Genomic DNA, 20,837 nt, shown 5'->3' with positions numbered 1-20,837 from the left:
TGTTTTGAAACGAGAAGAAATGATTGTGTCCTTCCTCAGAGGTGACACTTTAATAAATATGAAATGCATTTGCACTACTGGCTGTGGTGCATTATTATTATTATTATGATTATTATTGTTGTTGTTGTTGTTGCTCGGACGGCTGACGTCACTGCGGTTGTCAGCGTGCTGCATGCACACTTGTCACATTTCTCTCAGGGAAAGCAGACGGCGGCGAGGCGAGAAACGGCGGATACGGAGGTTCTTCCCAAGGTGAGCTTCGTCCGCGGGAACACAACAATGAAGCAAATAAAGAAGGCGCTCTGGGGCGGATGCTGTCGGACGCGGCGGATGTGCTTCGAGCACGCAATCTTTTTTTGTTTTTTTTGGTAGCTTGTTCATTCGCTCTGCCTCGCGAAAATATCATCATCCGCAATTCCTGTATTTAACATCAATTACTGTTCACGTGATTCGCTCCCGCCGCAAATATATTTGCTATAACGCAGTTGTTCTGTCACGTCGTTGACCGTCGATGCGGTACAATCGTTACTATCGTCTTTTGTTTTGTGTTGTTTTTTTTTTCAACGCAAAATATGTAAAATACGTTACCTTTGGCACAGCATGGCCGCTGACGTGAGGGAGGGGGTTCCCGCCGTGCAGGGGTGGGTTGGGGGTGCACCAACCAGACCCGGCCAGATTATCATGTGTTGACTGCACATTTTATGAGAATCTTATGATGTGCATCACACTTTAGAGCAAGCCATGTTGATTTATTCACGATTATCTGAATAATCCAGAGAGAGAGAGATGAATTTAGATCTTTATCATGAGTGCTGCAAGTGAAAGCGGTCGAGAGTTAGAACATCCGAGCTCACTGATGTTTCATAAGCCTTGCTTTGTAGTGAGGAACAAAAAAAGGGTCTTCCTCCAACTGTTGCTACCAAGTTGGGCGTTTTTGCAAAAGAGGGGATCATTTAAGGAGAAACAAGTCTCAGCATTTCCTCCCGGTTCGGGTGAACATAAATCAAACACAATTGTAGCCAGTTCAGCTTCAATCAATCATGTGATCGAACCGTAGTCACGCTTGTTAGCGCAGCGTACACAGGAAGTCAACTAACCTGTGTCCCGGGTTTGGTCACGTGACGTTCCGCATATAGCCGATTTATTAATTGACACATACCACGGCGATGCAACACATGTAGACAGACAATAGAACAACACTCACATAGGACGACCAATTTTACTCCTGTATTGAAAAGAGTAGCAGAGGCTCCAATAGAGTATCCATATGTCGGACTTATACTGCAACCAGGTGGCACACCAGAATGAGCAGCACAATTGAAGCAGAGTGTGACAAAAATTCTTATTAATTGTATTTAATTATACCATTATTGGACGTTTTAATAACATACAATATTATAGTGTGCTCTTTTTGTCATTAGAAAAATTCTTTCAAATGTTTTTGTTGTTTTTTGGGGAGATTACAGTTTCATTTGAATGAGATTATGTGACCCAGTTCACAGAAGAAACAGATGAGGCCAAAGCAGGAGAAAAGACTGCACAGAGCATTGTGCCTGTTGCTGTTCAATATAAACCACACAGACGCTGAATGGACTGGCAAAGGCATCTCACCTATATTCTGCCATCCATCCATTTTTTACCGCTTATCCGAGGTCGGGTCGCGGGGGCAGTAGCTTTAGCAGGGACGCCCAGACTTCCCTCTCCCCAGCCACTTCATCCAGCTCTTCCAGGGGGATCCCGAGGCGTTCCCGGGGCAGCCGAAGGACGTAGTCTCTCCAGCGTGTCCTGGGTCGTCCCCGAGGTCTCCTCCCGGTCGGACGTTTCCGGAACACCTCACCAGCGTCAGCGAGGCATCCGAATCAGATGCCCCAGCCACCTCATCTGGCTCCTCTCGATGCGGAGGAGCAGCGGCTCTACTCTGAGATCCTCCCGGATGACCGAGCTTCTCACTCTATCTCTAAGGGAGAGCCCGGACACCCTGCGGAGGAAACTCATTTCGGCCGCTCGTATCCGGGATCTCGTTCTTTCGGTCACGACGCACAGTTCGTGACCATAGATGAGGGTAGGAACGTAGATCGACAGGTAAATCGAGAGCTTCGCCTTCCGGCTTAGCTCCTTCTTTACCACAACGGATCGATACAAAGTCCGCATCACTGCAGACGCTGCACCGATCCGCCTGTCGATCTCCCGTTCCATTCTGCACCCGACCCCTATCACCCCTCCCACGGGTGGTGAGCCCATGGGAAGACTGTTTAAGAAGCAGTTAACTTTGCGTGTCCGTGTTAATTGGGGACTAACAAGCACAACAACTCGGAGCGAGGTGCTGATGTTTTAAACGACATTGCCACAGTGGAGTGGGCTGTTTAGCTTCTAAGCTCACTCGCTCGTTAGCTCATGGGCTAGTGTTTGTTAAAAAAATAAAATAATTGCCCATAGGTGTGAATGTCAATGTGAATTGTTGTTTGACCGTATGTGCCCTGCGATTGGCTGAGCGTGATAGTGTGAACCCCGCCACTTGTCTATAGTCAGTTGCGATGGGCTCCAGCGTGCTCACAACCCTAGTGAGGATAAGCGGTATGGAAAGTGGATGGATGGAACACTATCTACATAGCCCGCCCCCTGGTCGCAGTTTTTGGGGTAGAATATTGTGTCATAACACCATCAAAGATGCGTGATGCATTTTGGCTGGTGCGTTTTAGCAAACACCTTTCCCTCCAAAAAATAAAGCAGTTGCCAAAATGATTCTTTTTAGTTTAAAATGGCTTACTTTAACGAGGATCCCTCGCTGCATCTTGGCCGTTGTCTGTTCTGCCCTTGTCTCAGTGCCACAAAATGCATAAATCCACGCTGGCTGCCAACATCCGCTTCTACTAAGCCAGCCAGTAATAGCTAGCCCGTCTAAATGAGGACAAATGAAGACGGTATAGGAAAAGGGTGGTGTCTGGAACGTCTCACTGTCACTGTTATGGTGCAACTTTTCATTTTACCTAACTCATATCATTGATTTAATTGACATAAGCATCTGAAAGTATTAAACAAATGTTTATCATTTCATGAGGGATAATGGTTGTAGACAAAGTAGAATAAACAGCTTTAGGTTTTTACTTAGATTAAAACAAAAACACACAATTCCTTGGCCCAGAGTAGCTGTTTGATGTCTTTGTGAGGTAAGGAAACAGGAAGAACAAGACCAAAGCCTTGATTTGACAAAGAGCAAAGAACACAAACCTATTGTAGATGGTGGTTTACCCAAATTTATTTATATAGCACAGTTAAAACAAAAAAATAATAAATAAGGCACCAAAACAAGTGCAGAGTATCTGTATAAAAAGCTAAGGAATACAGTATTAATAGGGTTTAGAGGCGGGTTTAAAAAATAGGTAGTGAGACATCAACTGAAAGATTAGCTGGTGACCCACACTCACTCATATGTAAGGTAAGTTGCGTTTGTATTATTGCTCCGCAAGACCAAACTTAGCTTAAGTTTCTTTAGCCATGCTAGAAATGGTAAGCAGCACTGGCTTGCATGACATGCACTTGACTCATGTTTAGATTTAATAGCTTGTCACGAGTTCCACACACACGGCTAAGCATGGGCCATTATCAGATTCTGATGGTATGATAACCTTGAGCAAAAATATCGCAGCACTTACAGCTCTAAAATGTATTATTTTGAAATATTTGGGGAAATAAACGCTCCCTTTCCCACTGAACACAATCTATTTTATTTTTAAACTAAATATAGAATATTGTCTACGTTAATAAATGTACCATGTTAAGTTAAAATAAATAAAATGAAAGTCAATTCAGTATCTTACCTGAGAAACCTGCATCTCTCCAATATAAACAAGTACTTGAATTATTTCTGTGAAAAACACTTTAGAATTACATTGAAGTATATGCAATTTGTGTTAAATACGTATAAATATACATCGCAATAATCACAACAAAAATATTTTTTTTTCCTTTTAAAAAAAAAACAACTTCAAAATGAAATGCCATAACTTGTTCCTGCGGTCACTGATGGTGTCGTGCTACACTTGCCTGACTTTGCTGCGGGCACCGTGGGTTCAGTTCCCACTCAGTGACGGTTGTCTGTGTCTATATGTGCCCTGCGACTGACTGACTGGCGACCGGTTTAGTGGGTCGTCCGCCTTTCGCCCTAAGTCAGCTGCCTGGAAACTATGTGGCAATCCTACTAACGCATCTTCGTCCCTGGTCAGGCTTTTGAATGAAATAAAATATTGTGCTGAATAAAATAAAACACAATTAATCAATACTAAACAAAAATGCCATGAATAAATAAATGCAGCAAAGCAATGTAGGCAATAGGGTGCATGTGTGCGTGTTTCGAACTGCGGCCCTCTGACAAAACCCCTGGCCCTAACCTGCCCTCTCAGTAAAGTTGGTCTAAAACCGCCACTGTTCCTTGGCAAACTCAACATTGGGTATCCGGTCTAATTAGAACTAATCTAGGTAACACAGGTTTTGGAGCCCGCATCTCTTCATGTCGAAGAAAACGAAACACATCAAGGGAAGTCACCATTTCTGCATTCACACAACACTGTCATATCAAAATTAACATTTCTACATCGCTTAAACAACGGGGGAATAATAGAATGATGCAATATAATAATTTTGCAAGAAACAGTTTCATAACTGTCCATAAATTCCTGTTAGACTGCTGTCTAATAATGTACAATTTTGCGTTCCTTTTATACTATTATATTTTGTGTGACCTTTTCCATGATTCTCTCAGATTTCTCCATAGTGAGCCAATACTGTAGTTGGAATAATTTCAGAGGTAATCTAAGAATCTTTACAATATATGTATTGTAGGAGAAATGCCTTAATGGGACTAAGGATATAGCAACTGGATGGATTGATAAAGCAATATGCTGACTTCTGCTGACTTTTTTTGGCTGTAACTTTACCATAACACGTATGCTTTTTTTGAGACTCAGTGGAAGATTGTATGTACATCCTCGTGAGAGCCTGAACGAGGCCGCCGACAACGAGGATGACTCGAGATGTGCCTGAGGATGGAGCAATCATAAATGAAAATACTGGACACAAGTATTTGGCAAATTTGCTACAATCTTTGGCTCCTCAAATTGTGGGGATTTTAAAAAAGAATGTGAAATCCGATGTTATGCGATGTCCTGCAGTGTGAACGGCGCCTCACTGAATTTGCTGCTTCCTTGATTTTCCTTGGTTCTTCAGAAGTCTTTGTTTACCGCAGAGGAGGAAAGATTTCCCAAGGATCCAAAGCAAATACTTTCCTGCTGTGAAGATAAAATACTGGCTATGCAGTACAGAGACTTTCTCTGATCTCATTTTGAAAACAAATGAAATATGGGAAAAATAATTTTAAAAAAAAGGCAAACCGTGAGAATGTTTTTACTCTTGCCATATTTTAAATTGAGAAGCGGTAAGAGTGACAGACAAATACAAATATGACCGGGCATTTCTGGTCGGTGGGGGCACATCGAGGTGTTTTGGAGTCCTAACTGACCGAGGGTGAGAAAGGCTGACTGCGCTACAAGTACAAATTAATCACAGGGAAACTGCTCAACTGTCAATCAAATACCACCACAAGTCCTGCAAAAAGGGATGCTACTTAATGCCATGTTTCTTATGCCTGCACATAACTACATGTTTGAGCTGTGATAATATATCTGCTTAAACCTCCAGTGGCTTGACTATATCCCACTGGATCGTTGCAGGTTTATCCAAGCTGCAACAGGACGCTCTAAAGCGGCCACACCAGCGTGAAGCCCCGGCCCATGCGCTGGCTGTCAAAAGTCCCAAAGTGAGCTGGGATAGCCTCCAGCTTACCGGGACCCTAGTGAAAATATGCAGTACAGAAAATGGACAGATATAGTCCAGGGGTGTCAAACTCATTTTCGTTGCGGGCCACATCGAAGTTAAGGTCTCCATTGGAGGGCCATTATGACTGTGAATCCATACAAATGTATAATCGCCTCATACTATTACAACCCCAATTCCAATAAAGTTGGGATGTTGTGTTAAACATAAATAAAAACAGACTACAATGATTTGCAAATCATGTTCAACCTATATTTAATTGAATACACTACAAAGACAAGATATTTAATGCTCAAACTGATGAACTTTCAATTTTATGGCTGAAACATGTTCCAAAAAAGCTGGGACAGGGTCATGTTTACCACTGTGTTACATCACCTTTTCTTTGAACAACATTCAATAAACGTTTGGGAACTGAGGACACTTAATTGTTGAAGCTTTGAAGGTGGAATCCTTTCCCATTCTTGCTTGATGTACAGCTTCACCTGTTCAACAGTCGGGGGTCTCCGTTGTTGTATTTTACGCTTCAATATGATGCGCCACACATTGTCAATGGGAGACGGGTCTGGACTGCAGGCAGGCCAGTCTCGTACCCGCACTCTTTTACTACGAAGCCACGCTGTTGTCACACGTGCAGAATGTGGTATGGCATTGTCTTGCTGAAATAAGCAGGGGCGTCCATAAAAAAGACGTTGCTTGGATGGCAGCGTATGTTTCTCGAAAACCTGTAAGTACCTTTCAGCATTAATGGTGCCTTCACAGATGTGTAAGTTACCCATGCCATTGGCACTAACACAGCCCCATACAAATGCTGGCTTTTTAACTTTGCGTCCATAACAGTCCGGATGGTTCTTTTCCGCTTTGGCCCGGAGGACACAACGTTCACAATTTCCCAAAACAATTTGAAATGTGGACTCGTCGGACCACAGAACATTTTTCCACTTTGCGTCGGTCCATCTTAGATGACCTCGGGCCCAGAGAAGCCAGCGGCGTTTCTGGGTGTTGTTGATAAATGGCTTTTGCTTTGCATAGTAGAGTTTCAAGTTGCACTTACGGATGTAGCGCCAAACTGTATTTACTGACATTGGTTTTCTGAAGTGTTCCTGACCCCATGTGGTATTATCCTTTACACATCGATGTCGGTTTTTGATGCAGTACCGCCTGAGGGATCGAAGGTCACGCGTGTTCAATGTTGGTTTTCGGCCTTGCCGCTTACATGCAGTGATTTCTCCAGATTCTCGGAACCTTTTGATGATATTATGGACCGTAGATGATGAGATCCCTAAATTCCTTGCAATTGTACATTGAGGAACATTGTCCTTAAACCGTTTTGACTATTTTCTCACGCACTTGTTCACAAAGAGATGAACCTCGCCCCATCTTTGCTTGTGAATGACTGAGCAATTCAGGGAAGCTCCTTTTCTACCCAATCATGGCACCCACCTGTTCCCAATTAGCCTGTTCACCTGTGGGATGTTCCAAACAGGTGTTTGATGAGCATTCCTCAACTTTCGCAGTCTTTTTTGCCACCTGTCCCAGCTTTTTTGGAGCGTGTTGCAGCCATAAAATTCTAAGGTAATGATTATTTGCTAAAAACAATCAAGTTTATCAGTTTGAACATTAAATATTTTGTCTTTGTAGTGTATTCAATGAAATATAGGTTGAACATGATTTGCAAATCATTGTATTCTGTTTTTATTTAACACTTTTTTTTAACACAGCGTCCCAACTTCATTAAGAATTGGAGTTGTACAGATTCACAACACATTGATGGATAGCTACTTTTGCGATCAAAAGTGTTGTTCCTTCAAATATTCATTCAATTTATTTTAAAAGGCGCATTGGTAACAGAAAATGCTTGCGTTAGTACAATGTTAATAAAAGCGAAGGCAGTTTGCAATTTAGGTATTTTAGTAAGAAACAGCAAGTCGACACACCTTATTTGCTTTAGCGGGCCACATAAAATGTTGTGGCGGGCTGGATCTGGCCCCCAGGCATTGAGTTTGACACCTGTGATGTAGTCGCCGTTGACCTTCTGAGCAGTAACAGTGGTGAAGTACTATCTTGCAGGTGGATTATGTAGGACCAGAGCTTGCACAGCCCTCCCCCTGTGCGTGCTGCCTCAGCACTCCACTATAAGAGGCTTTCTGAGACGGGCTTAGAACTTAGTTCACTTTCATCGTTTCCACTCTTTCGTCACCATATCTTGCTCCAGACCTGCTGGTTTGTTAACATGTTGGAATGGAGGTAGGGGGCTGCAGCTCGCATTCTTTTCTTTTTTTATTTGTATATTTGATTACTTTTGTGTTTATGAAGACTCAAAACATTGATTTTATGTTTTTCAACTCTGTTTATGATGACACTCAAAACATTGTGCTATGCAACCTGCAGTTGTTAACACCTTCACAGGGTGTATAATTTGCACGTTTTATTCGGTTCATATTGAGCTCTCGTCACTGACGGCGTAGTGGTCCACTCGCTTGGCCATGCACTGAGTTCACGCTGTGATGGTGTGAAAGTGTTTGGGAATGGTTGTCTGTCTCTGCAGTAAGCGTGTCGTATGATTGACTCACGGGTGTAGTCAGCCTTTCGCCCAGTCAGCTGGGATAGGCACCAGCTGCCCGCAACCCTCAACGGGATAAGCGGTAGAGGACGCATATACCAGATTACAACAAACATTGCACATATAAACGTACTAGGAGCAAAACCAAAGACATGTCCAGAGCACCAACAAAATGTTTAACATAGTCAACAAGTCAAGAGGTGTTTTTTTATTCATGTGTGGTGTCAAAGCAAAAGTTCCCCTAGAAATGATTGACTCATGGAAATATTTACAAGTAGTCTTGTATTCATTGATTTTTTTCTTAGAAACGTACAAGAGCTATGGACATTCATTAACATACCCGTGGTTATGTTCTACTGTATTTCATGATAAGAGTATTCCCCTTTTGCATTGCACATTTTTCACTGCTAGTAGATGGCAACCCAAGAAAAAAAAAATGTTAATGTTTTCTGTTTCTAAATGACTATTCAGGCTCGGTAAAGTCCCTTTTGTCAGCTTGATGGCATTCAACTGAGAAGAAACATTTTCAAAGATCTGTCTGTACTTTCTTGTAATTATTATGCTTTTTAGGACTAATGACTCATACGTATTGGAAATGCCCTTTATAACTCTCTTGATGTGTTTTATACTGTATAAATGTATTTAACTTTCTGTGTCCTCTTCATAGATTATCGTTAGTTTCAACGGTTATACAGTATTTAGAAAAGTGAAAATGGAAGAAGTTTTTGAAACATTTTAACTCATTATTGTATTATACGTTTTTCATTATTGTTACCTTTCTGAGCAGGGGAAAGCAACTTTAAGATTACTCTTCTGTGAGGTACTATTTCTAATAATTGGCCATGCGGGTTTTCATGCATCGAGAGGTGTCGCGCATCAACATTTGAGGGTCGCTGCAAAGTTAAACATACATGAAGTAGAACATTGACACCCCGTAAACGTCAAAAGTCTCATAGTTCAAGTGGAAAACCGGTCATTTTATCACAGAATATGTGCCTTGACCTTTAAAATGGACAGGAAAATGGAAGAATAGACAGTTATGGTTATATTTCAAGTCATCTTTTGTCTCCTCCCTATAGGATGCCATGAGTAAACCAGTCTCGCTGCCTTATAAAGCACCAGAACAGCCTTAAGAAGCACTCAGCAGCAGTGTGGATGCAAGAAATGCAGTACACAAGAAACAAGTATTTTTAATTTCAGAGAGCCGCTGGATTAAGATCCCGAAACATATACGCGTCCTACTTTTTGTCCCGGCTGTAGTTGTTTCACAAGTACTGAGTCATCTGCAAGTCGATTTCCCATTCTTGCAGCCATCTGCAACACAAGACCGTCAATGCTCAATGCTGATTCCTCCTTTCGCTCCAAGCAGGAGCTCCTTGACCTTCCTGGCCTCCCTCTGAGCAGGGGTCCCTCTCTGGATACCCCCAGCCCTGCGGACCCTCACATAGACAGCCTCGTAGACACAGGACCCCGACGCACTGATGGCCCCGATCGACCACGCATTTTCACCGGAGCCTCCATCTTTCCGGGACAGATTTATAGGGCGCAAACGACCCCTTGCGCAGAGTCACAGATTACATTAAATCGAACCCCCACAGACTCGGATCAGCTTTGCGGCTGGGGGGCTCTGACGCCCAAAGCGTTCCAAGTCTTCAACACTCCCCGTTGGGTTTTGTTTTTCCTGTGCGTGGCCTCTTTCCTCCAGGGGATGATCATCAATGGCTTCATCAACACAGTGGTGACAACCGTTGAGCGGCGTTTCGACCTGCGGAGCTACGAAGCGGGGCTCATCGCCAGCTCCTACGACATAGCGGCATGCGTTTGCCTGGCCTTCGTCAGCTACTTTGGCGGGACGGGCCACAAGCCTCGCTGGCTCGGTTGGGGGGTGCTTCTCATGGCACTGGGTTCTCTCGTCTTCGCCTTGCCTCACTTCACCACGCCACCTTACCAGGTCAGTCTCTCCAAGCAAACGGGATTGTGCTCTGCCAACCGGACTAGCCCTTGCCAGGACCGAGAGGGTGGGGGATTGTCCAGCTATCGGTTTGTGTTCATGCTGGGTCAATTTCTCCACGGTGTGGGGGCTACACCCCTTTACACGCTCGGAGTCACGTATCTGGACGAGAACGTCAAATCGAGCTACGGGCCTGTTTACACCGGTGAGTCACGCTTTGGATTCAAAGTATTTACAGTACAATGGGGTTGCAATTTGCAGAGTCGCCAACATTTTCACCTGGCAATTACTAAAATAATGCAGGTCTGTGACATACAAGTACATCTAAATAAATTATAATCGTGTCAAAAGCTTAACGTCGTCAGGTCGTTCGAGTCAGAAAGCGAAACTCGTATTGTCGCGATGCAATACACAGCTCATAGTGAAATCTTGTATGCATGTATAATTTTGATGATGATAGCCTACAGCAAACGAAAACTCCAAATTCACCATCCTTAAAATCTTAAAAAAAGAATATTGCGGAACAAACAAGTAACAATAAAAATGATTTTTAATGTAGAAATTAGGCAGGAATTTGCCCTCTGAAAAGTGTTTAATGAATCTGTTTTGGAATTTGTTTGCCTGTCTTTGGATTTGTAAATTATATTTTTGACAAATGAGAGCGGCACGGTGTCCGACTGGTGAGAGCGTCTGCCTCACAGTTCTGAGGACTGGGGTTCAAATCTTGGCTCCACATTGAAGACTTTAAATTGCCCGTAGGTGTGAATGTGAGTGCGAATCGTTGTTTGTTTCATTGTGCCCTGCGATTGGCCGGCGACCGGTTCAGGGTGTACCCCGCCTATCGCCCGAAGATAGCTGGGATAGGCTCCAGCACGCCCGCCGCCCGCGTGAGGTGAAGCGGTACAGAAAATGGATGGATGAAAAATGAGATGAAAACTAGGGTGATGAAAAAGTAAAAAAAGTTTTTATTTTTTTTATCTTAAATGGAAAGTGCTTGTCAGGAAGTGACACACCCGCGCATTGACTTTCTGTCCTCAGGGATCTTTTATACCGCAGCCATTGTGGGTCCAGCAGCAGGTTATCTGCTCGGGGGCTACTTCCTCAACATTTACACTGAAATCCACCTCACGTGAGTCTGCTTGTGTGTGTGTGTGTGTGTGTATTGGGAGAGTTGCTTCTTTAACAATTATCCAACAACATCATATTTGTCTGTAAAGTAAGAGCCAGGAAAACTAGAAATGTCTTTATATTTAGAAAGTGATTGACATTGGACTTCCTCGCACGCATACACATGGCTGGATGCGTAGTATTAAAGATGAGCATGACAAATCCATCCACTTTCTATCGCCACTCAGCTGCAGCTCATCAAGTAGGCCTCACATTTCTGACGTTCTCTGCTCGTGTGTGCTAAAAAATGCAAACGCCTCCTTCATTTCTACAGTACTGCTGACTGTAATTTGCGCGTGTACGTGTGGTGACAGGACAGAGATGACTCCAGAGAACCCTCTGTGGGTCGGTGCTTGGTGGATTGGCTTCCTCGTCGGAGGAGCAGCGGCTCTGTTGGTGGCATTTCCCATCCTGGCCTACCCAAGACAGCTGCCAGGTAATGCATTTCACAAATGGATACAAGTACGCATATTATAGTATACACGCATATAGCAAACACTTTAGAGAAATGCTTATCTTATTACCTGGTTTGCCTTTTCAAATGACTGTTTTTTTTTTTTTGTTCCTAATCTTACGTGACATTATCACGGAATACGGTTCTGTCTTTCTTTGGCCAAATCTCACCTTGTGCTCCAGGTTCTCAGGAGCACAAGGCCATGCGGGTGTCCGAGACCCACCAGCTAAAAGATGGCAGTCACTCCACAGCTGCGGACCCTCAGTTTGGCAAATCAGTCAAAGACATGCCAAGGTAAGAGCGCCTCCACTCTGCAGCTTTTGGAAATGTTCATATCGACGTTTAAACACATTTCTCAAAACGTTTTGGGTCTGTTCCGCATCAGGATTATGTAAAAACTACACGGCCAGATTCCCCCCCCCCATACTTTGTGAAAGAAATGCTAGCGCAAATCTAGCTTTCTCTCTCTTCTAATTAGCTAAACTGGCCTCACAACTGGGGGTCACAGCGCCCCCTGTTGCTTCGACATGCGTTTGACAGCCTGCCTATTACACTCATGTAAAATGCCATTGGGTGTGGTGCAAGATTTTTTTATTTTTATTTTTTTAAACGTTCAAGTAGAGTCAAGTTGTTTAATGAAAGTACAATCACATCAGGATACCGCTTTAGAAGGAATTGCACATAATATTAATATCTGATGCGTCTACAAAAGAAATCTTTGCACAAAAACATTTGCAGTTTTCAAGTTTGAACATTATTTTCGATAATCCACAGTGATTAATCAAGGTAAATTACGTAACATGACATGCTACATATAACATTTTAATGTATTGCCGTAGTAATTTTAACTGTACCAAGAACGGCTCAGAGCTATTTGGGCTTAGAACAATTAAAATGGAGTTTATTCACTTAGCATACAGGGCTTTTGTAAGAACGCTTCCATACAATATTTTCAATATTTCAATATTTTCCCGATTTTCCAGATCTGTACTGCTCCTCCTAAAGAATCCCACCTTCTTGTGTTTGTGCTTGGCTGGTGCTACAGAGGCCACCCTCATTGCTGGCATGTCGACATTTGGTCCAAAGTTCTTGGAGTCTCAGTTCAGTCTCAGTGCATCCGAAGCTGCCACATGGTTTGGTGAGTGACGAACAAATTGCTGTATGAGCGAGTACTGCCTGTACTTGTGAAAATATCATTCAATATGAATGAAATGTACTTGTACTCGACGCCATCCTTCTCTGGGTGCCCTGTTATGCCTTCTGGCTTGAGAGGTGGGGGGCCTCCCACCTGAGCCCACCCCCGGACGACCGTGGGGTTCCCTGCGAGGCTCGGGGTCCGTTTTTACGGTTTTGCCGCTGCTCTCACGGCAAATGAGGGTCGCAATTGGGTTGGGCTGCCACAAATGATTTGGATAATTGACTAGTCACCAATTATTTTTGCAATTAGTCGACTAATCGGATCAGATGTAAATCGCAGCTTGTCACACCGGCAAGCAGCTGCTCTGATGTGATGATCATTAGCTTCAAGCTTGAAGTGTTTAAGCTATGTGACAACTCGAAATAAAGACAATTAAGATGGTAGTACATTCAACTTTGAACAAACTTTGCAGCTTGTACCAGGATTCTTGACATGTTTATTAATAATGGTGCAAATTCAATTGAAGGTGATATTCTGGTATTTAACATTTTTAGCTGTAAATGTATAGTGCATTTTAAAAATGGAACCAAAAACTACATATTGGTTCCACTATAAATACTGTGTACTATAATATCATTTCAAAAAAACTATATATACTTGTCTATATATTTCACTCTTCTCTTTTTTTATGTAGAAGGGAGTGCAACAATCTGAGTAAAATTGGGAAAAGAAGGTACTGTGCAAAAGAAAACTAAAATATTTTTTGCATATATTATTTATTTGTCCAGGTAAAGCAGTTGCGAACAACGCTCTTGAGTTTCCGAACAGTTTTCCGGACTGCTTGTCGGAGTACATTTCCGAACGCGCCTTGCGGCTAATGAAATTGTGAGCAGCTAATTAGCCAAACAGCTCACTGAGACGACTGTCCCTCTTGGACAGTAATCGTGCTTTCTTTTCTGATGCGCGTGTATCACCGTTACTCACACGGTTAGCGCAGATACTAACGCAGCTCTTCCGGGAACATCACTGCAGACCCCGATTACCACTACTCGCATTTGTGTCAAAGGACAGACAGCCGTGAGCAGCGTGTATTTACAGTGGCAGTTTTGAGAGAAAAACAACGCTTCCAAAAAATAAATGACGCCGATGATTAAATTGTCAACGATTTTGATCGTTGACGTAATCGTGACTAGACGACTAATCGGGCCAGCCGTACCATTTGTGTTCGATCAAAAGTTGTCCCGGCACAAAACTGTGCATTGGGTTGACACGGCGCGTCTCTTTTGTTACAAGAGATGGATTAGTGCGTTTCCAGAAAATTATTAGTATCAAACATTGCGCGGCAGTATGCGCCCCCCCGTGCTGACGCCGACTGTGGAGCAGGGCCAGGCGCGGGCAATCCATTGCAGACTGACGGGGCTACAGACATGCTCCAAAGCGCCACGGCATCTACGTTTCATCCGTAGAAAGCCTTGAATATGTCAAACGTGAGGGACCTCGTCACATACTGGCATCCACGACAGACTGCGGGCTGAACCGTGAGTCACCTTTGAGTCTTCAGAACTCCGCCGCCCCTCCCCCCCCACAGCCTGTTTCAGATTCCATGATAAACAGTGAGAAAACTCTGTAAGACTTGAATTCTGAGGGGGGAAAAATGGCCAAAACACCATAGCGCACTACATTTCGGGGGACATAGTGTACTATCAGTGAAGACTACGGATGAGAACTTTTTATTCCCTTCCTCATTTTTTCAGGCTTCATGGTGGTTCCTGCAGGAGGGGGGGGCACCTTCCTGGGGGGCTATATCGTAAAGAAATTGAACCTCCGCTGCCGAGGCATCATTCGCTTCTGCATGTTCAGCGCCATCGTCAGTCTGCTGGGCATCTTCATCTTTCTCATCCACTGCCCCAATGTGCCCATGGCCGGCATTACCGCTCCGTACCAGTCTGTTGTCAAGAGCCCGGAGGACCAGTTCAAACAGCTTTATGACCAGCCTAATCATCTGGGTCCAGGAAACGGGTAAACAGCTACTTGTCAATGTGTTGGAACTGTTGCTTTTCCATGGCAATTCATTTTGTGGTGTGTCGTGCATGTGAAAGCCAGTTTGGAAAAAAAAAAAAAAAGAAAATACATCTGCGTTTTCATGGACATGGTTAACTGCTGCTCCCAGCTAACATTAGCTGTGCAAATTTCCGGCGTATTCCCCTAAATTACCATACAGGTACATTCTTCTAGTTAATTCCCATAATTTCTCGTGAAAATCTCAATGGAACTATTTAAGCGAAATCCCGATATCAGTTTTTATGCCGTCTTCCTCCCTGACCCTTGATATATAAACAGTAGCTTCAGATTCCACTAATAAATATTATCTACGCAGTCCAGGCCAGTCTTCACAAGACTTTTCAGAACTGAAAAGAGGTGAAAATGGTTTCATTATGGATTTGTTTTCATGACAACATCATTTCTGAGCCTGAAAATGCAAAACACAGACTATGCATAGAAACATAGAAAATGTGTTTCAAAGAAGGCGTGTTTTCAGACTATATATTGAAAACGGTTCTCTGGGGAAAAAAACAGAATTTGATACATCACAGCAAAACACACTTTGGGCAAAATATTCCGGGTCCAGTCACTATTCTGTAATTTCAACCTCTGCTGTTAAAAAAAAAAAAGTTTTTACCCGACATTCACACACAGACAAGAGAAATGGAAGCACCAATGAACCTTCTCTTCCTGTTCCATCCTGGCTGCCTGGTGATTCCACCAGCAGCTCCTCTGTAACGGAGGGCTTGACGGTGGGCTGCAATACGGGCTGCGGCTGTGTCCGGGAGCTGTACAACCCTGTTTGTGCTGCTAATAACGTCATGTATTACTCCCCCTGCCATGCTGGCTGCACCTCCATCAACCACACGGAGGACTCCACGGGCAAAAAGGTAACAAGTTTCATTCAAAGCATCCAACTGTTTTCAATCGCTTTATCGTGTTCAGGGTCGTAGGTGAGCTGGAGCCCTTCCCAGCTGACTTTGGGGAAAAAGGTGGGAAACACCCTGGAGCAGTGATTCCCAACCACTGGGAAATGATCAAAGTTCACTTTAAGTGAGAATTTGCAGTTGAAATGTCATATATGTTTAAAGCGGCTCGAAGCAGGCCCAGAAAATGGCATGTAAATTTGACACAGCACAGAAAAGAGCAATGTTAACAAACCTATCAAATTTGAATGAATAAAAAAAAAAAAAGTATATCAAATCAGGTTGCAAAACTTGAATAATAAGGGCCACCTCTCAGCTCTCAGACGCTGTGGGCGTGTCAAATGGATGCCCAAAAGGAATGGGCGTGATAGCTTATGCGATGTAAAAGGCCCAACTTCAAAATGGAATGGTTATTGTGGACTACAATGATTGTCGGTGACATAATGTCACAGCCGAACATTGTGCTTGGTGACAGCGGGACGGTAGGAGGAAGCCCGGGTAGTTAGACAGTCGGCACTGCCCCGTTCACTAGTATCAAGTTCCCCACGAAGCCGTGTTGTCTCTGGTGAAAGTATGCAAAACTCTCCATGGGAAAATGTGCACTGCAGAGTCGACTGGTGGTGGTGATGTTCGGCTCGCCGTCTGCGTGTGTCTTTAAAAAGTCAATCCATCGCTTTTTAATTTCCTAGGAGCTTACAAAAACGTCCCTGAGTTGTAACTGTAAATTGAGGCCTCCGGCGAAGACGCGTTTTCAGGGGAGGGAACTCGCGCTAGAAAGTATACGCCCCTGCGTTTTAGCCCCGCCCACAAAGTCAGGAAAATTCAAATGGTGAAGATGCTGAAGCTATCGCAACAATTCAGCACTATATTGTTATAAGTCTTTGCATATGTTTTCAGAACTTATCTTCGAACATATTTAATGTATTTCGAAACAAAAGACGGATATCTGCTTAGAGCCTCTTTAAACTGTTTGTATAACCTGAAAGTAGAATACTATAAAATGAGCTTTTGAAAAATTATCACTCTCTGGCCCTATCGAATGCCTGTAATTTAATTGTAATTATTATTTTACAACTGGGCACGGCGTGACGTGATTAGCCAATCAGAGACTGTATAGACAGGAGGCGTGACTGAATAGTATGTCAATCTTATTCTCACACGCTTAGTCGTGGTGGCGAGCCTCGTGGGGACACAGCAACATTACGCAGGAGGAGACTATTGGAATTTCTTGGCCAGATTATTTAACTCCGGTCAGCAACAAAAGTTAAAAGAAGGAAGTTGACAGCGCTCTACTTTAAATCAAGGGTAAACATATATAACGGCGGTGTTCTGTAGGCAGACCTATCGTAGGCTGCGTATTGCTAGGCTTGAAAAAAACAACCAGCGCAGACGTATAAACTAACAATGATATCACCGTTCTCACCGGGTTGACAGGTAAATTGATCACCCCTCTTATATTTTTAATTGGTTATGAATTCCAAAAAAGGCAACATCAAACCAGTAACATTTCGTATTTGGCACATGCGTTAGTGAGCTGGGGGAATTTCTTTGGGCAGAGACACGAGTGGGCAGCTGTGAAGAGTGAGTGAGCAGTTAGAAAAATGCATACTGTACCTTTAACTGGTTCAAAAATAATTGTTCACGATCACGATATATATATATATATCACGATATTTTTTTTTTTTTTTTTTTATCCCTAGCTATGCCAGCAACACATCGTGACAGGCAGAACCAATAAATGCTCTTCCACTAAAGGGCAGAAAATAAATGTGCGTATATCCACGTTTTGTGACATTTTGGTTTGCCTTGTGCCTAGCCTCAATAACGGGTTGGAAATGACTGCTCTGGTGTGAGCACAATCCCACAACGTCATTAATTAAAACTGACCCTGACCAGGAGAAACAGTAGAGAAAACAGATGTCAAAACACTGTTCAGTGGCAAATAAATATGGGAGGGAGACGAGCAGATGGCCAGCGTGTCACATGGCGCCCTGTGGCGTGCGCGTAGGTGTACTCTGGATGCAGCTGCGTGCTGGTGGCAGCGAATGCCTCCTCGGACCACGATGGGTTCGCCATGGCGGGAAAGTGTGCCAGCACGTGCCACCACATGCCGGCCTTCCTCTCGTTCGTCTTCATCATCATCTTCTTCACCTTCCTCTGTAGCATCCCGGCGCTCACTGCCACACTCAGGTACAGTAAGGTTATGAAATTCAGCATTCTTGCAAGGAATGTGTGTGTGTAATATTTATGTCTAGTATTGTACTGTTTTAGGTGTGTGCCAGACAGCCAGAGATCTTTTGGCCTCGGCATCCAGTGGATTGTGGTGCGCACATTTGGTAAGATTTATGCGTACTTTCGGGTTTACTTTAAAAGTAACTAGAGCATTTATTTGTGTTTACTTTGTTTGCATCTGGGCTTCCCTACAGTTCCCTCAGTATAATTGACTTTTAAGTCAAGGTCATGCCGGCAAATATGTTGCAGTAAATCTGCATTTTTTTAAGTGACAATGGCATTAGAAGTCCAATCACAACACTCAACAGTAGCGTCGGTGCTGAACATAGCAGTAACACATGACAAGTGGTCCCCAGTTTTTATAGATGAGGAATGTAGACGATCCAGTGTAACCATAGCAATGACGGCTGCTATGTTCCTCAATACCAGCCAGTGTGCCAGCCCTAGGATTTTGAAGCTGCGGTTTTAAGGCTAGGTTATCACTTACTGTGATATTGCGTTAAACTCTTCATTGCAGCTGACTGATTTTCGGATGTTTTTGTCTATAATCTGTCAATTGCTGTTCCCTCACAGGCGGTATTCCTGGACCCATCGCATTTGGCTCCATGATTGACATTTCCTGCTTACTGTGGCAGGATCAGTGTGGAGAGCAGGGCTCCTGCTACCTCTATCAGAACTCAGCCATGAGCCGATACACGCTACTTTCTGGCGTCCTTTATAAGGTAAACGCTTCTACGGCAATGCTTTTAATTTTCTTAGATCAGCTATGCATCGTGTGAAACTCATCGGAACTGAACGGCAACACTCAAGAGGCTGTCTAAATTATAGTTGGCAAATCGTTGGGCATTTTCCAGTTCATATAATGCCAGGTCGTAACTGCAACAAAACGATAGCACCCCGCTACTGTCTGATGACAGTCTTCAATTCATTTTGATCTAACAATGTCACCGTTGGAAACAGCACAGTGAACAAAAATCAAGACAACAGCAGACGGAGATTTCCTTTCTGAATTTCTTTTATTTTCTTTGACTGGCGGAGGGTTGTTGGGGCCCCCCAAAGGGTGAGGTGGGCAGTGTCCAGTTTTGACCCCCTGTTCCACGCCCCTGCTGATCTGTGTTCTTTTTAATCACAGTTTACATGCTGCTGTGCCACAGTTACAGAGCTCACACACACACACACACACCGCATTTACAGAGCCATAGCCCAGCAAGCTGAACTAGACGCTTTATGCCTACATTTTGTCGGGAACAACAAAACTTCTTGTCGTGTGACATAATCCACGACCAACGATTCGGCCCTACGATAGCCCCACTAGCATGTTTGATTTTTGGGGGGGATCGCTTCCGTGTAGTGTGACATATCAACGACGACTCTCTTAAAACGCACCTTGACGTCGACCAATAGAATTGCGTATTGTGACCGGCGCTCGTTTTATGGCAGTAGTCTAACAGAGTGCAATCGTGAAAGCGCAAATTTGTCTCGTCTTCAAAGTTAACCCCTGGCTCGTATTGGTTCTCAGTTTTTGGGGGCAATCTTCTTCCTGCTGGCCAGCATCTTGTACCAGCCTCCTCCACAGTCGCCGCAAAGCAGCCACGAAAGCAGTGACCAAGAAACCTGCAATAAGAGCGACTTTCCCGTGAAAGACGTGGATGAAGACGGTGTCATCGTCAACCCGCATGCCAGATTTTGACTTTGAAGTCTTGGTTTAAGTGGCCGGTGCTTCTTGCAGCCGTAGGGAGATTGTTTACCAGCACTCAAGCCAAACTTCCTCTCAGTTCTTCCTCAATTTGACATTTATGCATCACCTTCAAATGGGTGACCAACTAAAGAGAAATGAAGTAATTCTTTTTATTTGAGGATGTAAAGCATGAGGAGTACATGTTCCATTGTGCTTCCATCCATATGATATGTAAGCGTTTGGAAGAGTGGATGATCGCAGTAGCCCAAGCAATACAATCAAATCGGAAAAGCACATTTATACTTTTGATATGGATTTGAACACGTGGAGACAAACTTGACAACCATTCGCTGGATTTTCTTTGAATCATCAAGCACTACTGTTCTCATTTCAGTTCATCATTTGGTTTGATTTGCCCTGTTCAGCAGATTGAAGAAGTAAAAGTCGCTCGTGAATTTCTCCTTGAAGCCCAACAAACTACAGTAGCTGCACCTTCCGAAAATATTTGGAGGATTCTAATGAAGCTCCTTGCTGTTTCTGAGGAGAGAACTGCAACAGAAATGTGCCAAAGCAGCTTTCTACTTTTTCACTGCTGTAATGTATGCAAATGTGCTACACTTTTTGTATCACATTGTTTAATGTTGCTTTCATTCCCCTCCATCTGTTGTTGACACCAAATATGGTCTTATTATGGATGACGTGACTACTGTATGTTGCCAGTGTTGTACTTACAGCGAGCTGTACTTTTCAGAATTTTTTATTTTTTTCTTTAAAGGTATCTGACACTGACTGAATATATTTTTATGTGCTGGTTCAAAGATATAAAGTATTTATAAATAAAGCTTCAGATAAAATT

At 43.4% G+C, this 20,837-nt stretch overlaps 1 protein-coding gene across 8 annotated transcripts; it reads left to right on the top strand.

The window, feature by feature from the left end:
* The first annotated feature begins 127 nt into the window (after positions 1 to 127).
* slco4a1 (solute carrier organic anion transporter family, member 4A1) lies at positions 128 to 20,835 on the top strand. Of its 8 annotated transcripts, none has more exons than XM_061767760.1 (13): positions 128 to 252; positions 9,472 to 10,548; positions 11,382 to 11,472; positions 11,825 to 11,946; positions 12,147 to 12,258; positions 12,948 to 13,102; positions 14,857 to 15,121; positions 15,870 to 16,035; positions 17,772 to 17,840; positions 18,080 to 18,261; positions 18,343 to 18,407; positions 18,877 to 19,025; positions 19,823 to 20,835. In XM_061767760.1, exons 2-13 carry the CDS (start codon positions 9,726 to 9,728, stop codon positions 19,991 to 19,993), a joined length of 2,370 nt encoding a protein of 789 aa, XP_061623744.1. In that variant the 5' UTR covers positions 128 to 252; positions 9,472 to 9,725; the 3' UTR covers positions 19,994 to 20,835. The 8 variants fall into 8 exon arrangements, 7 of the variants coding, with proteins under 7 accessions (XP_061623744.1, XP_061623761.1, XP_061623752.1 ...); XM_061767777.1 differs by lacking the exon at positions 128 to 252 and adding an exon at positions 3,203 to 3,436; XM_061767768.1 differs by lacking the exon at positions 128 to 252 and adding an exon at positions 7,276 to 7,404.
* Positions 20,836 to 20,837: the final 2 nt, after the last annotated feature.

Source organism: Phyllopteryx taeniolatus, chromosome 1 (genome assembly GCF_024500385.1).
Source record: "Phyllopteryx taeniolatus isolate TA_2022b chromosome 1, UOR_Ptae_1.2, whole genome shotgun sequence".
Classification (NCBI taxonomy): domain Eukaryota; kingdom Metazoa; phylum Chordata; class Actinopteri; order Syngnathiformes; family Syngnathidae; genus Phyllopteryx; species Phyllopteryx taeniolatus.
The sequence above is the reverse complement of the archived record's forward strand: the minus strand, read 5'-3'. Positions and strand labels throughout refer to the sequence as shown.

Bases quoted from the DNA above. Each gene is read 5' to 3' on its own strand.
- slco4a1 (XM_061767760.1), top strand. From the start codon at position 9,726: ATGCTCAATGCTGATTCCTCCTTTCGCTCCAAGCAGGAGCTCCTTGAC. The intron at 11,947-12,146 runs GTAATGCATTTC...CTTGTGCTCCAG, and splicing joins CTACCCAAGACAGCTGCCAG to GTTCTCAGGAGCACAAGGCC. The intron at 12,259-12,947 runs GTAAGAGCGCCT...CCGATTTTCCAG, and splicing joins TCAGTCAAAGACATGCCAAG to ATCTGTACTGCTCCTCCTAA.